We start from the raw sequence: 22,279 nt of genomic DNA on the forward strand, positions 1-22,279 counted from the left end.
TACAGGTGTATTTGCATTCGGGGTGCGTCATCACGCGCGCTTGTATTTAGGCAGAGCTGTGCTATAAATATGACTCACAGGGATCACTGACACAGCTTCTGAAGACAATAAACATCATTCCACATTTAACGTCAACTAAACAGTACTCGCTAACAGTAGGCTATGTTGAGTGCCTAATAGTTGTTTACAGGCTACAGTTAAAAAAAATAATGTATATTAATAATAATGAAAATTAAGCGTTCTGTTATGATAATGTTAAGGACCAGTACACAATACTTGTTAAAACTTGATTTTCACGAGTTCCTAAGTAAAGCAGCCTACTAATGTAGTCCCTAAAATAAGTTTTCAAAGCATAAAAGTGAAAACTTTTGAAATAAACAGAATTATTTTACACTAAAAGTTCATAGTTCTTAAATGAAGATGGGTACAGGACAATGACGCCTTTGTGTTTATGCGCATGGGTGTTAGTGAGAGAGGAAGAGAGAGAGAGAGAGAGAGAGAATTAGAACATGAGGATTGTGTTTGAATCATTGATGATTCTTTTCAGTTGGTGCGGCTCATGTTTCGGTGCAGTGCTTCTGTGGGTGTTACACCGTTTAGAACAGGGCTGCCCAAACTTGGTCCTGGAGGGCCGGTGTCCTGCAGAGTTTAGCTCCAACTTGCCTCAACACACCTACCAGGAAGTTTTCAGTATGCCTAGTAAGAGCTTGATTAGCTGCTTCAGGTGTGTCTAATTGGGGTTGGAGCTAAACTCTGCATGACATCGGCCCTCCAGGACCCAGTTTGGACACCCCTGCTTTAGACATACAAACAAGGGGCAAAAAAGTGACTGAAAAAGAAAAAAAAAAGATGAAAAGTGCCCCATGTATTTAAAATGAACAGATTCAGCCACCAGCTGAATATGGTTATGGGGTTGCTGATGATCTAGACTGCCCTCTTCCTGAATCTTGATTCAAATGGGCAGACCGTAGCCAAAGTCAGATCCCACGACTGACCCCTGTACCAGACAGTTATGGATTATGTCAGGAAACATGCGATGATGAACGTCTTGAGATGTCCCAGGAAGTACAACCTTTGTTTTGCCTTTTTAGTTATGAAGACAAACAAAAATTATTAAATCGTCTTTAACTCAGAATGAAGTTCCCTGACCTGTAAAATAAATCCAGACTGGATTATCCAGTGTTCTTTCTTTGTAGCTTACTTAATAGAGGGTGTGGTATTTGATAGGTTCAGGGAGATCTATAATATCAAAAGACTGATAGCATTTCCATTCATCTCAGTCGCAATTGTCAAGAAGACATGAGATGACACAATTCCATCATACATTGCTACTTCTGATTGGTGAAGTTACGTCAGAATGGCATCTGCTAGCAGGGGCTAACTGGCTAATGCTAACCAACAAAATCCTAACCATTTGTTCCTGTGTCTTTTATCTAAATTTCCTTGCATGCCATTACTCAGAGTCATCATTGATTGGTCCAAACCCTTTGTGCCTTTTACCAAAGTTAGTTTAGCAGGATTAGTCAGGTTCAGTTAGGTACTTATAAAGTTATGCAATACCTGCTTATATTTTTTAGGGTAAGAATGTTAAGTGTTTGACATAAACATATTTCCTGTGCTGAACATCACATTATGATTTTGTGGTTAACAGAGTTTCACCAAATGTAATTACATGCAATGACATTCACTTGGTTGCAATATAACTATAGGAACAGTCATTTACAGACAGTTACATACAAAGTTGCTCAAGGTTTCCTGGGACTGTTTCGCCAACACCGCATTGCAATCTCTATTTGCCCATCATATGATAACACCACGTTGTAACCATTAAGTCCACTTGTAACCATTCATTTTCTGGGTCTAAATCCAAACACAAATTTCATCAAACATGTTAAACAAACATCTCTTTTTTTAAACAGCCCCTACGAAGAAAAAGAAGAAAGAGAGAAGTGAACAGAAACCAGTCTGACATGCAGAGAGGGATAGAGAGAATGAGAGACAGACAGACAGAATTGCAGTGCCATGACTGTCGGGTACCAAGTGGTATTTAAGATTTAGAATGAGTCATTGAGAACTTAAACATTTGTTTCTAACACAAGCCTGCTCTTTTTCTCATTCTCTCTATTATATTGTTCTTATAAATCTTTCAATATTTCATACATGTATATGTACACTTCTTTTCAAAAGTTTGGGGTCGGTAAGATTTTTTATGTATTTTTATTTTATATATTTAAGTAATATATTTATTTAGCAAGGATGCATTTAATATCTTGGAAATATTTTTTTCATTGTAGTATTATGCAACTTGGAATTCACCCATGTTTTATTATGCTCACCCGTTTTTCATATCCTGTTTGTTAGTATAAATAGTGTCATGGTTCACTTTACATATTTGGCTTCCCTTTTCTTTCCTCACTGCTGTATAGTGTTGTTATCTTGTCTGGGAAGGAGGACCCTCATTCCATAACCTTATACTTCAATGCATTAGATTGTTTTAATACTCATTTGAAATTGAATAGTGTACCACTTATTGTATTAGTGTTAGCATTAGTATTATGTGTAAGAAGCACAAAAAAAATGCATTTAAAAATGTATTTACCATTATCTTTCAGCCTTAATTTGCTTAAAATGTACTCACTCTCAGGCCATCTGAGATGTAGATGAGTTTGTTTCTTTATCAGAACCAATTTGACAACCATTTTTTCCTATACTTCTATTTCTGTATATAGTACATTATTGAATGTTTAAAAAAAAAAAAATATATATATATATATATATATATATTTTTTTTTTAATATTAAGTATGTCTGCACTATGTTTGTACTTTCTTCTACACTGGAAGCTCCTGTCGTCAAGTCAAATTCCTTGTGTGTGTAAACATACTTGGTAATAAAGCTCTTCTGATTCTGATTTGGAGAAATGTAGCATTGCATCACTTGCTCACCAATGGATGCTCTGCAGTGAATGGGTGCCGTCAGAATGAGAGTCCAAACAGCTGATAAAAACATCACAATAATCCACACCACTCTAGTCCATCAATTAATGTCTTGTGAAGTGAAAAGCTGCGTGTTCATAAGAAATAAAATCCATCTTTAAGACTTTTTAACTTTAAACCGTTGCTTACAGCTAAAATATGAGTCCAATTCCATAACACTACTTTCTCAAGTGATAATTTAGTTGTCTGGTTTAAATCAGGATAGAATTATGCACAGATCAAGCACATGCCAAAATAGCTATAAACGATGGATTTTGATGTAAGAGGAAAACAGGAGATGGACTTTTTCAATGGAGGAAATGTTATTATGGATTATGTACTGATATTTTGGCCAGAAGCAATGGTTTAAAACACACAAATAATGGATCTGTTTCTGACAAAAGCACAGCTTTTCATTTGCCAAGATGTTAATTGATAGACTGTAGTGGATTAGTTGTGGATTATTGTGATGTTTTTATCAGCTGTTTGGACTCTCATTCTGACGGCACCCATTCACTGCAGAGGGTCCATTGATGAGCAAGTGATGCAATGCTGAATTGTATTATTTTTTGTTTAAATAACTCTCTTATGCTCACTAAGGCTGCATTTATTTAATTGAAAATGCAGTAAAACAGTAATATTGTATTATTACTATTTAAAATAATATATTTGAATATGTTTTAAAATCTAATTTATTTCTGTGATCAAAGCTGAATTTTCAGCATCATAACTCCAGTCTTCAGTGTCACATGATCCTTCAGAAATCATTCTAATATGCTGATTTGCTGCTCAAGAAACATTTATTATTATGTTGATTTATTTCATTTATTTGAAATAGAATTTCTGTAATAATATGTACTGTCATTTTTAATCAATTTAATGCATTTCTGAATAAAGTATTAAACTCTTTAAAACAAAAAAACCTTACTGACACTAACCTTTAATCAAACTGAACTTACATAACTTTATGAATTTTCATTTTTTATTTTATTTGTTTAAAGTCAGGCATGTGGAATATGTCTAATAGTTGATGAACTACACCTGTAGTGACTCTGCTGAAGCACCTGTGTAGACATAAAGGCAACTGACTTCATACACAGAATTATTTATTGATCGCATTTACAAATAGAAATTAAGTGTAATGTAAATCTACACAATTATACCTGTACTCTCATGCTTGTAGCAAACACAAACAGAAGGATCTGACTCAGAACCTTTAGCAGGACTTATTTACTGTCTGTCATTTGTTCACAATTCCACATTTACATGTAATTTTAGGGTTACATGTACATGCGGGCGCGTGTGTGTGTGTGTGTGTACCTGGTATTTATCACGTTATGGGGGACCAAATGTCCCCACAAGGATAGTAATACTAGTACATTTTGACCTTGTGGGGACATTTTTGAGGTCCCCATGAGGAAACAAGCTTATAAATCATACAGAATGAGTTTTTTTGAGAAAGTAAAAATGCACAAAGTTTCCTGTAAGGGGTAGGTTTAGGGGTAGGGCTGGTGTAGGGCAATAGCACATACAGTTTGTACAGTATAAAAACCATTACGCCTATGGAATGTCATAAAACATGGAAACACAACGTGTGTGTGGGGGGGGGGGCGTACTGTCGCTTGGCTAGTATCATATGAGACACTTGAGACTGATATCAATACTTAATCACCAACTGATACTGAGAGATAGAGAGAGGAGGGGTGGCTGGCGGAGTACAGTGTAGTGCAGGAAGAAGAAGAAGAAGAACAGAGGGAAAATATGATCATATTGGTTTGTAAATACAGTCTCATAAATAACTGTAAAACAGAAATGGTTAATGTAAGACGTAAAAGAGCCAGGACAGAAAAAAATGAGAGAGATAGAGAGAGAGTGGTTTACACAAGCTGCTTAATCATTCACAGCCACCACGGCGGATAACGTTTCCCTGTTATCACATTTAGAAGCAGCCTTGTTCAAAGTCTAGTTTGAGGTCCAGAGAATGTAAATGAAAGGGGGAGATCAATTTGTCTGTGCTGCTATAGTTAAGTTTTGGTACAATGTCAGAATTCCGAGATTGTAACTTTAAACTCCAACTGCTGAAACGTCATGCGGAAATAATTTGCTCAAAATAGTATTTGTCTTGAAATAATTTTATTTAATGATTCCTATAAGTCCCTAATTTATTAATAATGCAAGAAAGTAAATGAAAGACATTCACTGTAAAAAAATATATATATAAATAAATAAAAATTCATGTCAGGTATTTATTTGTTGAGTAGCCGTGTAATAAGAGGAACATCGAACTCTCACACACTCACCTGATATCCTCTTAACAGTGTGTTTATTTTCAGGGTAAACATATATTCAGAAAAACACATGCACACAATCTCAGGATCATCAGTGCTTACCTTCCACTGTTGTTGGTTTCAGATTTTTCAGATGATTTCAGATTTGCTCTGAAGATACACATTTTTGATGTTGCTTGACAGCTGTTAACAGCTTATTACTACAGTAGTGGTATGTAAGTGGCCTAAAGGTACAGAAAACTTCATTCTAGACTGCATGGCTCACTAATCACGTCATTTTACAGTATGTTCTGAATGACAGAGCCTCCTCTCATTCGAGCCAACAAAATGTCCCATAATGAAAAGTGTTCTACATTACAAGTACATTTAAATGTTTTACGACCGATCAGGATCATTTTATTTATTTATTTATTTTACATTTTTATTGGTTACTTCATTATGAAACCAATTAAATTGTAATAATTTAGTCATACATACAGAATAATGTATAAAATATTCAGCATATTTTAAACTTTTACCTCTACAGACTTTATTAGCCTTTATTAATGTTAATCTCAACATTTACTAATATGTTTTAAAGATTTAAAGTTTTATCGGTTAACATTAGTTAATGGACAGTAAACTAACATGAACATTTTTATTAACTAACAATAACAAAGATGAATAAATGCTGTAAAAAATATATTGTTCGGTGTTAAAGTTAGTTTTTGCATTGGTTAATGTTAACGAATGGGGCCTTATAAAGTGTTACCAAATATTTCAATTATTGCTGCTATATGTCTAACTTGTTACCCTTCAGTCTCACACAAGTCAGGCAAACAATCGACAGCCCAGATATATAAAGTAACAGAGGTGCAAACTAATGCATCTTGTTTTCACCTGCAGGAAAAACAATAGTCATGTAATGAAATTACCACTATAACCAGGGGGGGGGAGACGACATGTGATGGCTGTTGTTTGTTAATTTACTTGGAGCATAGAGACTGCATTGGTTATAGCCTAAAATGGATATTAACTGTAAACTTATTCCTCAAATTTAAGGATTAAATTTGGATCTCAATTAAATAAGGATCTCAATTGGAATGTTGCTCCAGGATCAAAAACTATGTTGATTCAGGAATGCTTTACTTGATGAAATCATGTTCACCCATGTTCATGTTCACCCATTTACTATATCCCTCTGCACATCCTGTTTGCCCTGAATGTCCTTCTTTCACTAATTTTGTATCCAAGCATATGTTTGTATATGTATGTATTTGTATGTATTTATACTCATTTTAACTTGATAGATAGATAGATAGATAGATAGATAGATAGATAGATAGATAGATTTCTACTGTGAAATGTGCGTTCTGTGTCGAAATGCCTGTTTTTGTTTTGGTCTGTGTGATTCCACCCACTGCCATTTTAACCAATAGTATTTGAACACCCTGGGTTGCCAGAGAGCGGAAAACAGCGTATCGCAGCCATTGAGGCCAGCAAACGAACTGGGGAAGTGATCCCAATTCTAGCTGACCTAAAAAGCCTCAAGATCTAACTAAAAATCCCTATGACCAGAGGCATATTAAAACGTGGATAAATCAACTCATCAACTTAAAGTGCGTGTAAGGCTCATTACCGAACTAACATTTTCGGTTGCACTCGTTCCCCTTTTGTGTCCTCAATCTGGCAACCAGATTTTTTAAAAAACCATTTAGGTGTCACCATTTCTTTGGTTACCAAAGAAGTCTCTCTCTCTATCTCTGTCTTTTGCAATATGTGTATTGTCTATAAAATGCATAGGCCTACATTGTAGATAGCTATATAGATATCCATATCTCCCAGTCCCAGTTTCACAAGATGTGTCCCAGTGTCCTGACAATTAACAGGGCTCTAGCCTCATTCTTCCCACTGGTGTGACAAGCTATCTCAGCTGGTCATGATTTGGCCGCACATATTTTTTATTTATTTATTATGTTTGTTTGTTGTGCTACAACATGGGATTAATCGATGATGAATAGATTAAACGTTTTTACCATTATAGTTATATGGTAACAAATGTGGGATTAACATTTAACCCGTTCCTTTTCATCAGTAGGCTATTATTTGTGATTTGAATTTTGTGAATGGGAGTTCCTCTTTTGCCATGTTATAAGCGATCGAATTCGCGATCTTGGTGTCACGTTTTACAAGAAAAGAGAATTGTCTGTTGTGCTTACATCTATACACCTTTCACTTTTTAAAACAAATAAAAACAAAATGCTTGAAAGATAGATTCATTGTTATTCTTTAATGTAAAGCACAACAATAAAACAGTAGGCTACAATGACAAATAGCATAACGTTTATTAATATACCGACTAATAGTTTATATCGACTAATAAATTACAGAAAGTTTAGCAAACACTGTGGAATCAAATAAATAAGAAAATGAAAAGAAAGCCTCCATAGCGTGAGGTAAACAGCAAAGTTAGCAGGCTTTTCAAAATGAAAACTAAAAGAAAGGTGAAACTGAATTGGTTGTCAGTGTGTGCTTGCATGTTCCCCCAAAAAGCAAAAATGCTTTTCAGTTAACGATGATCTGAAATAAGCCTATCTGGATGTGAAAACGGAAAAGAGGTAAATGTTCATTTTCCTTCACCCACAGAGGTAAATCAGACCACATTCAGACTACATTTGAAAAGAACATACAATGACACTTCACTTTTTTGCACAGTACGAGTATTTGAATGTTATTCGTGCAATTACATTTTATAGTTTTGTATTTTAATAATGTGAATATTTCCATAATTATTTGATGTTTGAAATTTGATGCAAATTTCTGGTCACTTTAAAGGAATAGTTCCTGCCAAAATGAAAATGTACTCACCCTCAGGCCATCCAAGATGTAGGTGAGTTTGTTTCTTCATCAGAACAGATTTGGATAAATGTATTTGCTCAGCAATGGATGCTCTGCAGTGAATGGGTGCCGTCAGAATGAGAGTCCAAACAGCTGATAAAAACATCACACTAATCCACACCACTCCAGTCCATAATGTCTTGTGAAGCCAAAAGCTGCGTGTTTATTGTGAACAAATTTTCACTAAGATGTTTTAACTTCAAACTGTTCCTTTCGGCTAAAACTGCTAAAATTACCACTGGAGGAAGCTTTATAATGAATTATGGACTCATATTTCATCCATAAGCAATGGTTAACAGTTCAAATTACTTAATAATGAATTTCGCTCACAAAACATTAACTGATGGACTGGAGTGGTGTGGATTACTTGTGGATTATTGTGATGCTTTTATCAGCTGTTTGGACTCTCATTCTGACGGCACCCATTCATTGCAGAGGATCCATTGGTGAGCAAGTGATGCAATGCTACATTTCTCCAAATCTGTTCTGATGAAGAAGCAAACTCATCTACATCTTGGATGGATCAGGGGAGTACATTTTTAGTACATTTTTATTTTTTTAGGTGAACTATTCCTGTAATAACAGTTGTACAAATTGCAAACCACAGCAAGTATAGGCCTACTGCAAAGATAAGTTTTGTGGGTCTGTTTGTTAAGTGTTTGCAGACTATCTCTTTTGATTCATCTGCTGAGCCATCTGTTCACACTTTCACATCCCTTTTAAGGGAAATATAGGTATGCATACATTTACAGATGAGAGTCCAAACAGCTGATAAAAACATCACACTAATCCACACCACTCCAGTCCATAATGTCTTGTGAAGCCAAAAGCTGCGTGTTTATTGTGAACAAATTTTCACTAAGATGTTTTAACTTCAAACTGTTCCTTTCGGCTAAAACTGCTAAAATTACCACTGGAGGAAGCTTTATAATGAATTATGGACTCATATTTCATCCATAAGCAATGGTTAACAGTTCAAATTACTTAATAATGAATTTCGCTCACAAAACATTAACTGATGGACTGGAGTGGTGTGGATTACTTGTGGATTATTGTGATGCTTTTATCAGCTGTTTGGACTCTCATTCTGACGGCACCCATTCATTGCAGAGGATCCATTGGTGAGCAAGTGATGCAATGCTACATTTCTCCAAATCTGTTCTGATGAAGAAGCAAACTCATCTACATCTTGGATGGATCAGGGGAGTACATTTTTAGTACATTTTTATTTTTTTAGGTGAACTATTCCTGTAATAACAGTTGTACAAATTGCAAACCACAGCAAGTATAGGCCTACTGCAAAGATAAGTTTTGTGGGTCTGTTTGTTAAGTGTTTGCAGACTATCTCTTTTGATTCATCTGCTGAGCCATCTGTTCACACTTTCACATCCCTTTTAAGGGAAATATAGGTATGCATACATTTACAGTTTTTTTTTAATTCCCATATTTTGAAAGGCAAGTGAAAGAGGTCAAATTCTGCAAAAAAAATGATATGAAATCAGTCACTTCCCCTGAAAACCCCTCAAAAAAAAAAAAACGGAGAAAATGTACCTCCCTTTTCCCACCTGCCAGCATACACACAAGGTGGTAAGAGAGAGTGAAAGTGTTTGTGTGTGTATGTAGAAGGAAATCACTCTTTGCTACGTTTCAAGCCCAGTACTGCATTTTTAATCATGCTTTAAATAGCCTAATACAGAACACGCCATGACCAGAACACCTGTCTTTTGTCCAGAGTGTGTATGTGTGCAAAACAGAAATGCACTTTAATGTAATTGTTTTGTTTTATGCAGAATTACTTTGTTTTCATGCAAGTATGTTGGCACACAAATAGTATACAATTTTTTCCCTATTGGCCCACTATATTGCTGTCAAAAAATAAAATAAATAACCTGCTAGTCATTATCTAGAGGTTGTGACTTTCTTTCAAACAGCAGCGGCCGCTCAATCTGGACTTTGTTTTTCCTTCTCTAAGAACAATAGTTCTGTCACACATGAAAAGCTTATTCCCACATTATTCTCCCTCATGGATTCTGGTGACCATTTTTGTTCTTTAAATATTTCATTGGTCTTATGTGCCACAGACTCCTTTATTTCTTACATGCTGCAGTGCTTTCTTTGTCTACCATTACGTATTCATTTTTACAAGCCCAATAAACTCACCTCAAATCCTGAGGAAATACTATATTCACTGCCTTCCTTTCTTCTGTGTAACATAAAAGAAGATATTTTGAGAAATGTCTCCGTGTTTATTCATCCATACAATGGAAGTTAATGGTCACCAAAATCAACATTCTTTAAAATCTGCTTTTGTGTTCCACTGAAGAAAGTCAGTCAGTTTGGAACAACACAAGAGTAAGTGAACGATGACAGAATTTTCACTTTTATGATTGCCTTTAAAGGAATAGTTCACCCCCCCCAAAAAATGAAGATTTGCTGATAATTTACCCAACCTCAGGCCATCCAAGATGTAGATACTTTTTCTCTTTTTTTTCTGTACAGATTTGGAGAAATTTTGCACCATTCACTTGCTCACCTATGGATCCTCTGCAGTGAATGGGTGCCGTCAAAATGAGAGTCCAAACTGCGGATAAAAACCGTCACAGTAATCCAAAATTGTCACTTTTGGTTGAACTATTCCTTTAAGGACTTTTTCACAATGCGCACACAAACATTGTAAAAGTTAAGTGGCAGCATAACTGCAACAACAGTCTCACATGCTTTCACACAGGCAGGATTTCTGCTGCAGAAAAAACTAATCTTATTTCGGCCATGTGAATATGATGTGAAGGAATTTTTCATATTAATTTTTCACAGGTGTTTTACTCGTACAGCATTGCATTTTTTGTTTTAGGGTTAAAGGAAATGTCCATACGCTTAACTGAAAATGTACTAGTAATTCTCTTTCTGTTTTTCTGCCGATTTTTGTTTTTTCTAACAGTGTAGGTTACTTTTTCTGTTAGGCCTATATGTCAGATTATATTTACAAAAAGGTGACCTCAAATCCTGAGGAAATACTATGTTCACTGCCTTCCTTTCTTCTGTGTAACATAAAAGAAGATATTTTGAGAAATGTCTCCGTGTTTATTCATCCATACAATGGAAGTTAATGGTCACCAAAATCAACATTCTTTAAAATCTGCTTTTGTGTTCCACTGAAGAAAGTCAGTCAGGTTTGGAACAACACAAGGGTAAGTGAACGATGACAGAATTTTCACTTTTATGATTGCCTTTAAAGGAATAGTTCACCCCCCCAAAAAAAAAGAAGATTTGCTGATAATTTACCCAACCTCAGGCCATCCAAGATGTAGATACTTTTTCTCTTTTTTTTCTGTACAGATTTGGAGAAATTTTGCACCATTCACTTGCTCACCTATGGATCCTCTGCAGTGAATGGGTGCCGTCAAAATGAGAGTCCAAACTGCGGATAAAAACCGTCACAGTAATCCAAAATTGTCACTTTTGGTTGAACTATTCCTTTAAGGACTTTTTCACAATGCGCACACAAACATTGTAAAAGTTAAGTGGCAGCATAACTGCAACAACAGTCTCACATGCTTTCACACAGGCAGGATTTCTGCTGCAGAAAAAACTAATCTTATTTCGGCCATGTGAATATGATGTGAAGGAATTTTTCATATTAATTTTTCACAGGTGTTTTACTCGTACAGCATTGCATTTTTTGTTTTAGGGTTAAAGGAAATGTCCATATGCTTAACTGAAAATGTACTAGTAATTCTCTTTCTGTTTTTCTGCCGATTTTTGTTTTTTCTAACAGTGTAGGTTACTTTTTCTGTTAGGCCTATATGTCAGATTATATTTACAAAAAGGTGATAAAGAGTTGTCCATTGAGAGGTATTACAAACTTACTGAAATAACTTCAAAATCACATTTACATCCAAATGATAATAACTGTACTCTATACACAAAATGGAACCCACCCCCAATATGTGGTTTGAAGACTGCTTACATCTAAAATCAGTCTCTTTTTTCATACAGTGGGCAAGTAGTTTGCGCCATTATTGTATATTTCTTCATTAAAGCCTATATGCAAAAAATTGTGTTAATAGCTTTATAGTGCATTTTTTCCTGCTGAGTTCAGTGTGACACACAGCAAAAACAGCCTCAGCAAGAAACTCTATGTTCAGCGGCACACCAGTGAGGCTTCTGAGGCGCAACGCTGCTCACGCGCACAGTAGGAATGCTGTAACCTGTTAATTTGGGTGCTGAAATAAATATCCATTGGTCATGTGACAGATGCTGTATGTGTGTGTGTGTGTGTGTGTGTGTGTGTGTGTGTGTGTGTGTGTGTGTGTGTGAAACAGGCCTAAGTACTGAAACTGTGGAGGAAAATCGGGTTCGACATGTCAATGTAGGTAAACTGTGAACGTGTTTACTCAGACTTATGACCTGTATGCTTGTGATTTATGAAAACATAAGACTGTATGCTGAGGGTCTGTATCAGTGTTTAACAATGTTTAGACTGATATAGAATCTCAAGGGTAAATAATTCATTTTAGATGAACTGAAAATTTTGATTTAGATTTGTTTGTATTTTTCCAGAGGAGCTTTACGGAAAATAGAAAAATAAAGAAGAAAAGGGAATTGAAAATAATGGCTAAAACAAAAGTGACAAGGAAAGAATATACTAACAAACAGAATAAACTTTGGGAAGAACCAATACTTTTTTCTGTCATTTACTGAAAATTTAAGAACACTGACAGATAAATCAATATGCTTTAATTTGCTCAATTAACCACAAACAAGTTCTATTAATAGTAAGGACTAATTGCTGTTTCTACAGTAGGGGATTGCTAAAAGCTTTAACATGTCACTTCAAAAACAGAATGAATTAGTTTTTAGCAAGTGCTTAGTGAGACTCCCAGGGCACAGGTGTGAACAATGCCAGGGGTGGCTCAGGTATAACATGGAGCTAATAAACATCAGAATGGGCATCCCAAGGTGTGAGAGCATAAAAGCAATGCCAAGAGAATAGATATTAGTGGCTCTAATAAAGTATGGAGACATTTACATCTTGCAGGCATTTTCATCCAAAGTGACTTGTTTCATGAGCTCGCGTGATCCCTGCTACTGTTTGTGGTTGGGATGCCAATTTATGTACTTTGAGCTCCATTGTTCCTCAAGCCTCTTAAATGAATGTTTTGGGTTCAAAACAGCTTAAGCTCTATTATTGTCTGTGGTAACTGACAGCATCTGTGTCATGCTGAGACAATATTTAGTGCTCATCCTTTATTTTAAAGAAAAAAAACCCAAAAATGATCTTTCATTTCATGAGCTGTTTAAATTTTGCAGCTAGACCAAATAGCTAATGCAAAAATATCCACGAGGTCACACCAAAAGATGTTAAATGAACTGTATTTTTGTCCTTGGCATTTGGCAATAAAGGTGTTTATGGTCAGTAGCCATTTTTTGGACTTTAAAAGACTTTTATGGTATGTTGTACTACAGTATTTTAAGGTAGGCTTCGCTACCGTATACAGTATAATTGACTTTCAAAATGAAATATCTTCATTTCTAATTGATCTTTTTCCCCACTTTACTGCTATTTGTTCAATATTATATGTAATATATATGCAAATATATTAATAGTAATATATTTGCATATAACGCAGGTTTTACTTTTGACCCACAGCATATCATTATTTCTAATTGATCTTTTTTCAATAAAATGTACATGGGTGTATACAGTATAATTGACTTTCAAAATGAAATATCTTCATTTCTAATTGATCTTTTTACCCACTTTACTGCTATTTGTTCAATATTATATGTAATATATATGCAAATATATTAATAGTAATATATTTGCATATAACGCAGGTTTTACTTTTGACCCACAGCATATCATTATTTCTAATTGATCTTTTTTCAATAAAATGTACATGGGGAAAAAAAATACAAAATTTATTTAATTTTTTTTTTTTTTTTTTTTTTTTTTTTTTTTTTTTTTTACGAATATAATTGACTTCCTTCCCAGAATCCAGAAATGTTTGGAGCTTCTGAGTGAGAAGTTTAGACATCTCTGCGCTGATTTAATGCGTTAGCTTAAGTAGAATATTTTCTTCTTTAAATTGGTCATGCTTCTCATTCAGATGTACATATAACTAATAGGCTATAGAAAGAAAAGAACATGAAACTCGAAAAGATAGCGCGCGCGCCCACGTCCGCCTTCACGAACATACGCTTTATCTCTAGAGAGAGAGAGAGCGAGAGAGAGAGAGAGAGAGAGAGAGAGAGAGAGAGAGAGAAGATCAGTTGAGTCTTAGCACGGAGATCTGCAGTCAATGACAGCGCTCACATTCTCCTCTTGAAGGTGACGCACGAGGGATTATTGTCACGGTTATTCTCCGCGCGTGTGTCGGTGTGATGAAGTCTCTCTCGGTCTCGATGCAGATGCTTGTGCTGGTCGGTGTGTGCGCGCTGCTGATCGCCGGAGCCTCTGCCCGCAACGACAACGGCAATTTTTTGGACGACAAATGGTTGACCGGGAGATGGGACAAATTCAGAGATGTGAGTGCTTCATAATAGTTGCTCATTCCCTAAATCTAGTGAGCTGCCTACCTAGACGGCGTTTTTGGGCATCGCAAGCGCGTTTGAATTGATGCTGACTAGATAGGCAGCTCACTCGGTTTTGAGACACTGCCTGTAATTTGGGTCCGTGTGTGATGTTTGAGAGCGTGTCACATCTTCTTACGGTAAGATGCTAAATGTTTAGTAAGAAGCAGCATGTGATTTCATTTGGCCTGTATAAAAGGCCAAGTACGGCTTTCGTAAATCCGCATGTTTTGTATGAATTCAGTATATTACAGAAGACAGTCACCGGTCAGTTAGACTCAGTGCGTCACTTCTGCGCCGCTAAGTGGGCTTTGGAACGGCTATTTTAACCATCCACGGGCGAATACACTAAAGACGAGGTCTGAACTAGCTTTGTGTCTTTCATCCTGAGCATTTGGGTTTGTTAAATACAAAGACCAGAAATGAGAGCATCTTACAAACAACAAGAAGTATTTCTTTCACCTGCGGATGCTGCGATGCTTGATGCGTGTGCGTGCGTGCGTGCGTGCGTTAGTGCAGTGATTTTCTACCGTGGTACACTTACCCCAAAGATATTTTACCTGGTTATAAGGATTTTGCTTTGTTAAACTTATAAAACGGTAATTATGACTTATTAAGTTAGGCATATATATATAAAAATAGGACATTCGAATTAAAACTCATTTTAAAATTAATATGCTGCACGTGTGATGAAAGTCAGAACAAATACATGATTGTGAGTGTGATATTGATATACAGCCATTAATGAACAAGTCGTAGATGCTGAGTTACTTCAGGCAAAAATAGGCAGGTTAGTAAGTTTGTATGTTTCTTCATTGTCAACAAAAATAATTATAAAAGAAGGCAAAGCATCACGCTTGTGCATGTCAGATGTCAGTCTGAAATAGTGTACAGGTGCATCTCAGTAAATTAGAATGTCGTGGAAAAGTTCATTTATTTCAGTACTTCAACTCAAATTGTGAAACTCGTGTATTAAATAAATTCAGTGCACACAGACTGAAGTAGTTTAAGTCTTTGGTTCTTTTAATTGTGATGATTTTGGCTCACATTTAACAAAAACCCACCAATTCACTATCTCAACAAATTAGAATACTTCATAAGACCAATAAAAAACATTTTTAGTGAATTGTTGGCCTTCTGGAAAGTATGTTCATTTACTGTACATGTACTCAATACTTGGTAGGGGCTCCTTTTGCTTTAATTACTGCCTCAATTCGGCGTGGCATGGAGGTGATCAGTTTGTGGCACTGCTGAGGTGGTATGGAAGCCCAGGTTTCTTTGACAGTGGCCTTCAGCTCATCTACATTTTTTGGTCTCTTGTTTCTCATTTTCCTCTTGACAATACCCCATAGAGAATCTATGGGGTTCAGGTCTGATGAGTTTGCTGGCCAGTCAAGCACACCAACACCATGGTCATTTAACCAACTTTTGGTGCTTTTGGCAGTGTGGGCAGGTGCCAAATCCTGCTGGAAAATGAAATCAGCATCTTCAAAAAGCTGGTCAGCAGAAGGAAGCATGAAGTGCTCCAAAATTTCTTGGTAAACGGGTGCAGTGACATTGGTTTTCAAAAAACACAATGGACCAACACCAGCAGATGACATTGCACCCCAAATAATCACAGACTGTGGAAACTTAACACTGGACTTCAAGCAACTTGGGCTATGAGCTTCTCCACCCTTCCTCCAGACTCTAGGACCTTGGTTTCCAAATGAAATACAAAACTTGCTCTCATCTGAAAAGAGGACTTTGGACCACTGGGCAACAGTCCAGTTCTTCTTCTCCTTAGCCCAGGTAAGATGCCTCTGAGGAGGCATAATAGGAGTGGCTTAGCAAGAGGAATATGACAACTGTAGCCAGAGTCCTTGACACGTCTGTGTACGGTGGCTCTTGATGCCTTGACCCAAGCCTCAGTCCATTCCTTGTGAAGTTCACTCAAATTCTTGAATCGATTTTGCTTGACAATCCTCATAAGGCTGCGGTTCTCTCGGTTGGTTGTCCATCTTTTTCTTCCACACTTTTTCCTTCCAATCAACTTTCTGTTAACATGCTTGGATACAGCACTCTGTGAACAGCCAGCTTCTTTGGCAATGAATGTTTGTGGCTTACCCTCCTTGTGAAGGGTGTCAATGATCGTCTTCTGTACACGAGTTTCGCAATTTGAGTTGAATTTCTGAAATAAATGAACTTTTCCACGACATTCTAATTTATTGAGATGCACCTGTATATGTGATTTCTGCTTCCCACTCAAAGCATTCTGTAATAATCACTCTTCCATTTCCCACTCTCTGCACACTTGTAAACCCTGCTTTATGGGGAAAAAAAAGCACATTAATACGCTTGTGTAAACATATTAATGATCAGTGTTGGGGAAAGTTACTTTTAAAAGTAATGCATTACAATATTGCATTACTCCATAAAAAAAGTAACTAATTACGTTACTTAGTTACTTTTTATGGAAAGTAATGCATTACGTTACTTTTGCGCTACTTTTAAAATCTGGACAGGGCTTGCTTGTATTTTTTTAAAATAAAAAAGTTATATTTTTGGCAAATATAAAAGCCTTTTCACACCAAAAGTGAAATGAATAAGCCTCAGGCTGAAGGGAAAGTAAATTTACGTCCGTACAGTAGAATGCAGAAGAAGAAATTTCAACACGCTTCAGCAATAAAAAAAGACACATAAATGTTGTCTAGAGTAACTTTTGCTTACTAGTACGGTTGAACTGGATCATCGAAGGTCAGAAGCAAAGACATTGGTTAATAGAATGGGATTAAATACATAAAGCATATTTGTGTTCTTTAACATTTAATTATTGCAGGTTTGCGTCATATTCTGAGTTGCATTATTTGCTGAATACTGAATCTGTGTGTTTTTTTTGTGAGTGAGATGAATTAATGCATATTCATATTTATTTTAGAACTACAGTAACATCTGATTTCTCTCAACATGGGGACAGGAGAGCTGTCAATCAATAAATAAAAAATAAAAAAAAAACCTTGCTTTACTTATTTGAAAAAGTAACTCAGATATACTCTTGTAAATTAAAAAGTAATGTGTTACTTTACTAGTTACTTGAAAAAAGTAATCTGATTACGTAACTCGTGTTACTTGTAATGCGTTACCCCCAACACTGTTAATGATAATGCTCAATTATATTCAATATAATATAATGTAGATGGAACTCATTTCTGGTTTAGTGTTTAAGATATAAGACAAATAAATACTGGGAAACACTGTGTTAGACCAAAATATTAAGATGCATAGAACAATGAATGTTTTAAACCTGTACAGTAACTGGCAAACCAAAAGTGACAAGCCCTGATGGCTTGTCTGAATGCACATCAACATCAAAACAACAATCAAGATGTGTCGAGTTACATTACAAGGTTCTTTCTAAGCATGATGCTAATTGACAGTGAACGCTCAGTGTAATGATATCATCTGGACCAGAGGACTTCCATTTCCTCCTGTGTACCTATTTGCGGTAATGTTGTTTATGTAAGGGATGTAGTTAAGACAGTCACATGGGTGGCGTAGGTCTCAAACACAGATTGTGACAAATTAGAACTATTTCACTACCTGATTATTCTCTCTCCTATTCTTTTTTTGTATACATACTCTCATTTCAGTGAATTATTGAAGTTCACTTTATGTGGAATGCCAGTAAAAACTAACACGTTTGAACTGGTAGAGTCAAGAACACCAATGACATTGACATTGACTCAGTATCAAAAACATCAAGGCCATAGACGCCATTTAAAGGGGTCATATGATGTTGCTAAAAAGAACATTATTTTGTGTATTTGGTGTAATGAAATGTGTTTATGCCGTTTAGGGTGAGGGTTAGGTTGAAAAGCGAGGTGTGCTCTGATTGGCCAGCTATCCAGTGCGTTGTGATTGGCCGAATACCTCAAGCGTGTGACAGAAATGTTACGCCCCTACCATACTGTGATGCCTTGTCCCGGCCGGAGCGACGAGACAAAAACATTAAAACTCATTATAAACGAGGCATTTATTGCTTCCAGTGGAGACATAATTATGGATTATAATGACAAACTACAAATGCTACTCTACACTGCTCAAAACTCGCGTTTGAATCATCAGTGGCAAATTCTTTAAATATAAAAAACGTACTTTCAGTCTGTGAGTCAGAACAGTCTGCATTGTAGTCTACTCTACCAGGATCAGGAAACTGTCCTCCATAAAATGTGCTGCACACATCTGAATATTTAATGATAAATGGTTATAAATGAATGAACGAATATCTGAAGATCTTTTTAGCAAATATTCCTCCACTGACCAGTTCATTAAACGTGCTTTTAAGATGTAAAACATATTTAAACATACACATGGCACTGCACATATTGATATATGCAAACTATTTTTAGTCTTGCTTATTTTTTCCTGTTGTTAGGATTATTGCAGGTCTAAACCAACCAATCAAATCGTAATTTTATACAAATCAAGCTAAGTTGGAACTATTCAGGTATTTATTTGAAGACTTTTCATTCTGATTGAGCCATCAATCTGATTATTAATATTTAATTTGGTCACAAAAATCACAAAATAAAAGCCAAAGTTACTGATATACTTCAGTTGACAAAGTTCATCAATTAAATTGCCAGTTAACTGAGATTTGAACTTAGTTTACTAAAAAGATTATTTAAGTTTACTAAAAAAGTAAATTAATACATTATTATTACTATAAGAAAATAATCTCTCTAAAAATCTCTCTAAAAAAACCCATACGGTAAATTCAAGATGTAAACTTTCTCTCTCTAAATACTTTAAATAAGTATGCTAACTACTTTGTTAGCTTGTAGTTTAGCTGATTACTTTTTGAAAAGAGCAGCTTGATTATAGAAGTCTAAATTGGAGATGACTAAACTTTAAAGCCACAGTTTCAAATTAGAGTCTACTGAGCAGTGATCGTAGTCTGCAGTCCCAATGGTAGTGACCTCATCAAATGGGTTTTCATTGCCAACAGTCGCTGTCACTCATTTTGCCAGAAATCATCAGCTGTCTTTAAAAATGAATGACTTTGTCACTGTAAATTGCTGTCAGCCTGAATGCCCCTGAAGAGCTGGTTTTTATCGCTTGTATCATGTAGCATCTGGTGTGGCATGGACTGATTCTGTTCTGATTCTATGTAGCTTCTGCTCTCTCTCTGTAGGGTTGCATGTTCCTGTTTGTGGTGCCCTTGTGAATGCGAATGTGGTTAAAGACTGGACAGGGGGGTGGGGGTGGGGGGTTGTCATAAAGAATGAATGATGTCAGAAGGGTGAGACGCTTCCGGCACTTTCTGCATGAGAGAACAGCCGCCTTGCTGTCATGCTGACTGCCCTCTCTCTTTCTTTCACACACACACACGCACACACTGACCTGCTCCTCAATATGCTAAATGATAAGAATGGGATTTTGCTGTAGACACTGTCCAGTGTCACTGGTTTAATGCTGTACTTCTCTTAGTATTAACAGATTCAAGGGTTAGTTCACCCAAAAATGAAAATTAGACTGCGTTTTACTCACCCCCGAGGCATCCTAGGTGTATATGACTTTCTTCTTTCAGATGAATTGATATATTAAAAATTGTCTTTGATCTTTCAAGCTCTTATCATTGCAGTCAGCGGGTGTTGCATTGCTTCAGTCCAAAAGATGGTGAACAAAAGCCTCCTGTAGCGAATCAATGCGTTTTTTAAAGAAAAATATCCATATTCAAAACGTAATAATCACTTGAATCTAGCTTGCTCCAGCAGTTGTACACAGAAGCAGTTCCAGGAGCATGACGCATGAGTCTCATGAAAACCAACATTTGCTTACAGGATCAAAGGAATCAAAGTTTCCTTACTTTAGCAAAGGAAAACCAGTCTCCTCTTGGCTTATATCGAAATCCTCCGACATTCTTCTTTACAAATCCTCGTTTTGTACTTCTAATTCTTGACCGTTGTTTTGCTTTGATCTCTCCGCTGCGTTTCCGCGTGCGTCACTTCTGAGCGGAGCAAAGCTGACCTCATACGTCATTCCCCCGGAACTGCTTCCGTTTACAACAGTGAGCGCAAGCTAGATTCAAGTGATTATTACGTTTTGAATATGGATATTTTTCTTACAAAAACGCATTGATTTCTACAGGAGGCCTTTGTTCACCCCTCGGAACCGTGTGAGACACTTTTTTTATGGATGGGTGATTTTTATTTAACTTCTTTTGGACTGAAGCAATGCAACACCCGCTGACTGCAATGATAGAGCTTGAAAGATCAAAGACAATTTTTTATATTTAACTCTGACTGGATTCGTCTGAAAGAAGAAAGTCATATACACCTAGGATGCCTCGGGGGTGAGTAAAACGCAGCCTAATTTTCATTTTTGGGTGAACTAACCCTTTAATGCTGCACTTTCTTTATTGGTTATTCATTCAACATATGCTTGAAAGCCTTCTAATAATACCCAAGGAAATCCCTCTGTATGCTGAGAAATGCCCTTAAAGTGATTACAGTGGAAATAATCATGATTTATAGTGCTCAGACTATGCTAATCTGTTTGTGTATGTGTGTTTGAAGCAAGGGAACTGTGGTGATAGAGTATATTTAAATGAAACAAATGATCGGTATTGCACACTATAATTATTTACTATATATTCAGATAAAAAACAATATAATGTCACTTTATAAATCCCTGAGAAGCTATTTATTTTTGGCACAGGGAGGATCAGACAAACAGATGCTGAGCTACAGGTGAAGACATGGGAATTCAATAAGTTGAGATGGGAGAGTTACTTTCAAATGTCTTCCAGTACCAACTGCTGTTTGTTTATTAAAAATGTGCTACTGTGTCAAAATCCAACAGAGATAGTATTGTATTTATTTTAAAGAAAAAGATTCCCTTGTGTGAAGAATTACACTAGCATACTTTCAAACAATCTTTTTACTAAAATAATATACTTTAAAAAAATGTACTTATGTGTGAACTGAATGGCCTGGTTTTGGACACTTCACTGCATGTTAAATGCAATTAAATTAAATTAAATTAAATGTGTTTTTGACCCTTTTAAGTAGGATTTGAAATATATTTGTATCTTTACATGTCGTTTAATAATTACTTCTATTGTCTTTGAAATATGGTTAAAGTGTATTGTAAAATGTACTGACAAGAGTTTATGGTAAATTAAATTTTATTTATTTTTTATTTAGTCATTTATCAGACGCTTTTATCCAAAGCGACTTACAAATGAGGACAACAGAAGCAATCAATTGTAGTATTAAAACAACTAAAAACAGATCCAAAACTAAAAGCTAAAACTTTATAAATACTACCTATACACATTTTAAAAATAAAGAGATTAAATAAAAATGACAAATGCATACAACAAAATTTAAAAACTTAACATTTAAATGAAAAGCAAAAAATAAAGCTAAAAACAATTCTAAATATTAAAGAACAAACGGTATAAGAGTATAATAATGATTCTAACATAACACTAAGCCAAATACCAAAAAAACTACTTATATATATACATACACATTTATAAATTCAATATATATTATTTCATTTCCATTTAGTTTGTTGAAGT

General features: G+C 35.8%; 1 protein-coding gene across 3 annotated transcripts in view; it reads left to right on the forward strand.

Moving 5' to 3' along the window:
• The first annotated feature begins 14,373 nt into the window (after positions 1–14,373).
• spock3 (SPARC (osteonectin), cwcv and kazal like domains proteoglycan 3) overlaps positions 14,374–22,279 on the forward strand; it is a 38,679-nt gene continuing 30,773 nt past the window's right edge. For 2 of the 3 annotated variants that reach the window (XM_016280742.1, XM_016280743.1), the window contains exon 1: positions 14,384–14,667. In XM_016280742.1, coding sequence (XP_016136228.1) covers positions 14,524–14,667 — 144 coding nt within the window. In that variant the 5' untranslated portion in view covers positions 14,384–14,523. Of the gene's footprint in view, positions 14,668–22,279 lie in introns of all 3 variants that reach the window. The other variant, XM_016280744.1, reaches the window with a different exon arrangement.

Source organism: Sinocyclocheilus grahami, unplaced genomic scaffold (genome assembly GCF_001515645.1).
Source record: "Sinocyclocheilus grahami isolate Dianchi unplaced genomic scaffold, SAMN03320097.WGS_v1.1 scaffold143.1, whole genome shotgun sequence".
NCBI classification, from domain to species: Eukaryota; Metazoa; Chordata; class Actinopteri; order Cypriniformes; family Cyprinidae; genus Sinocyclocheilus; species Sinocyclocheilus grahami.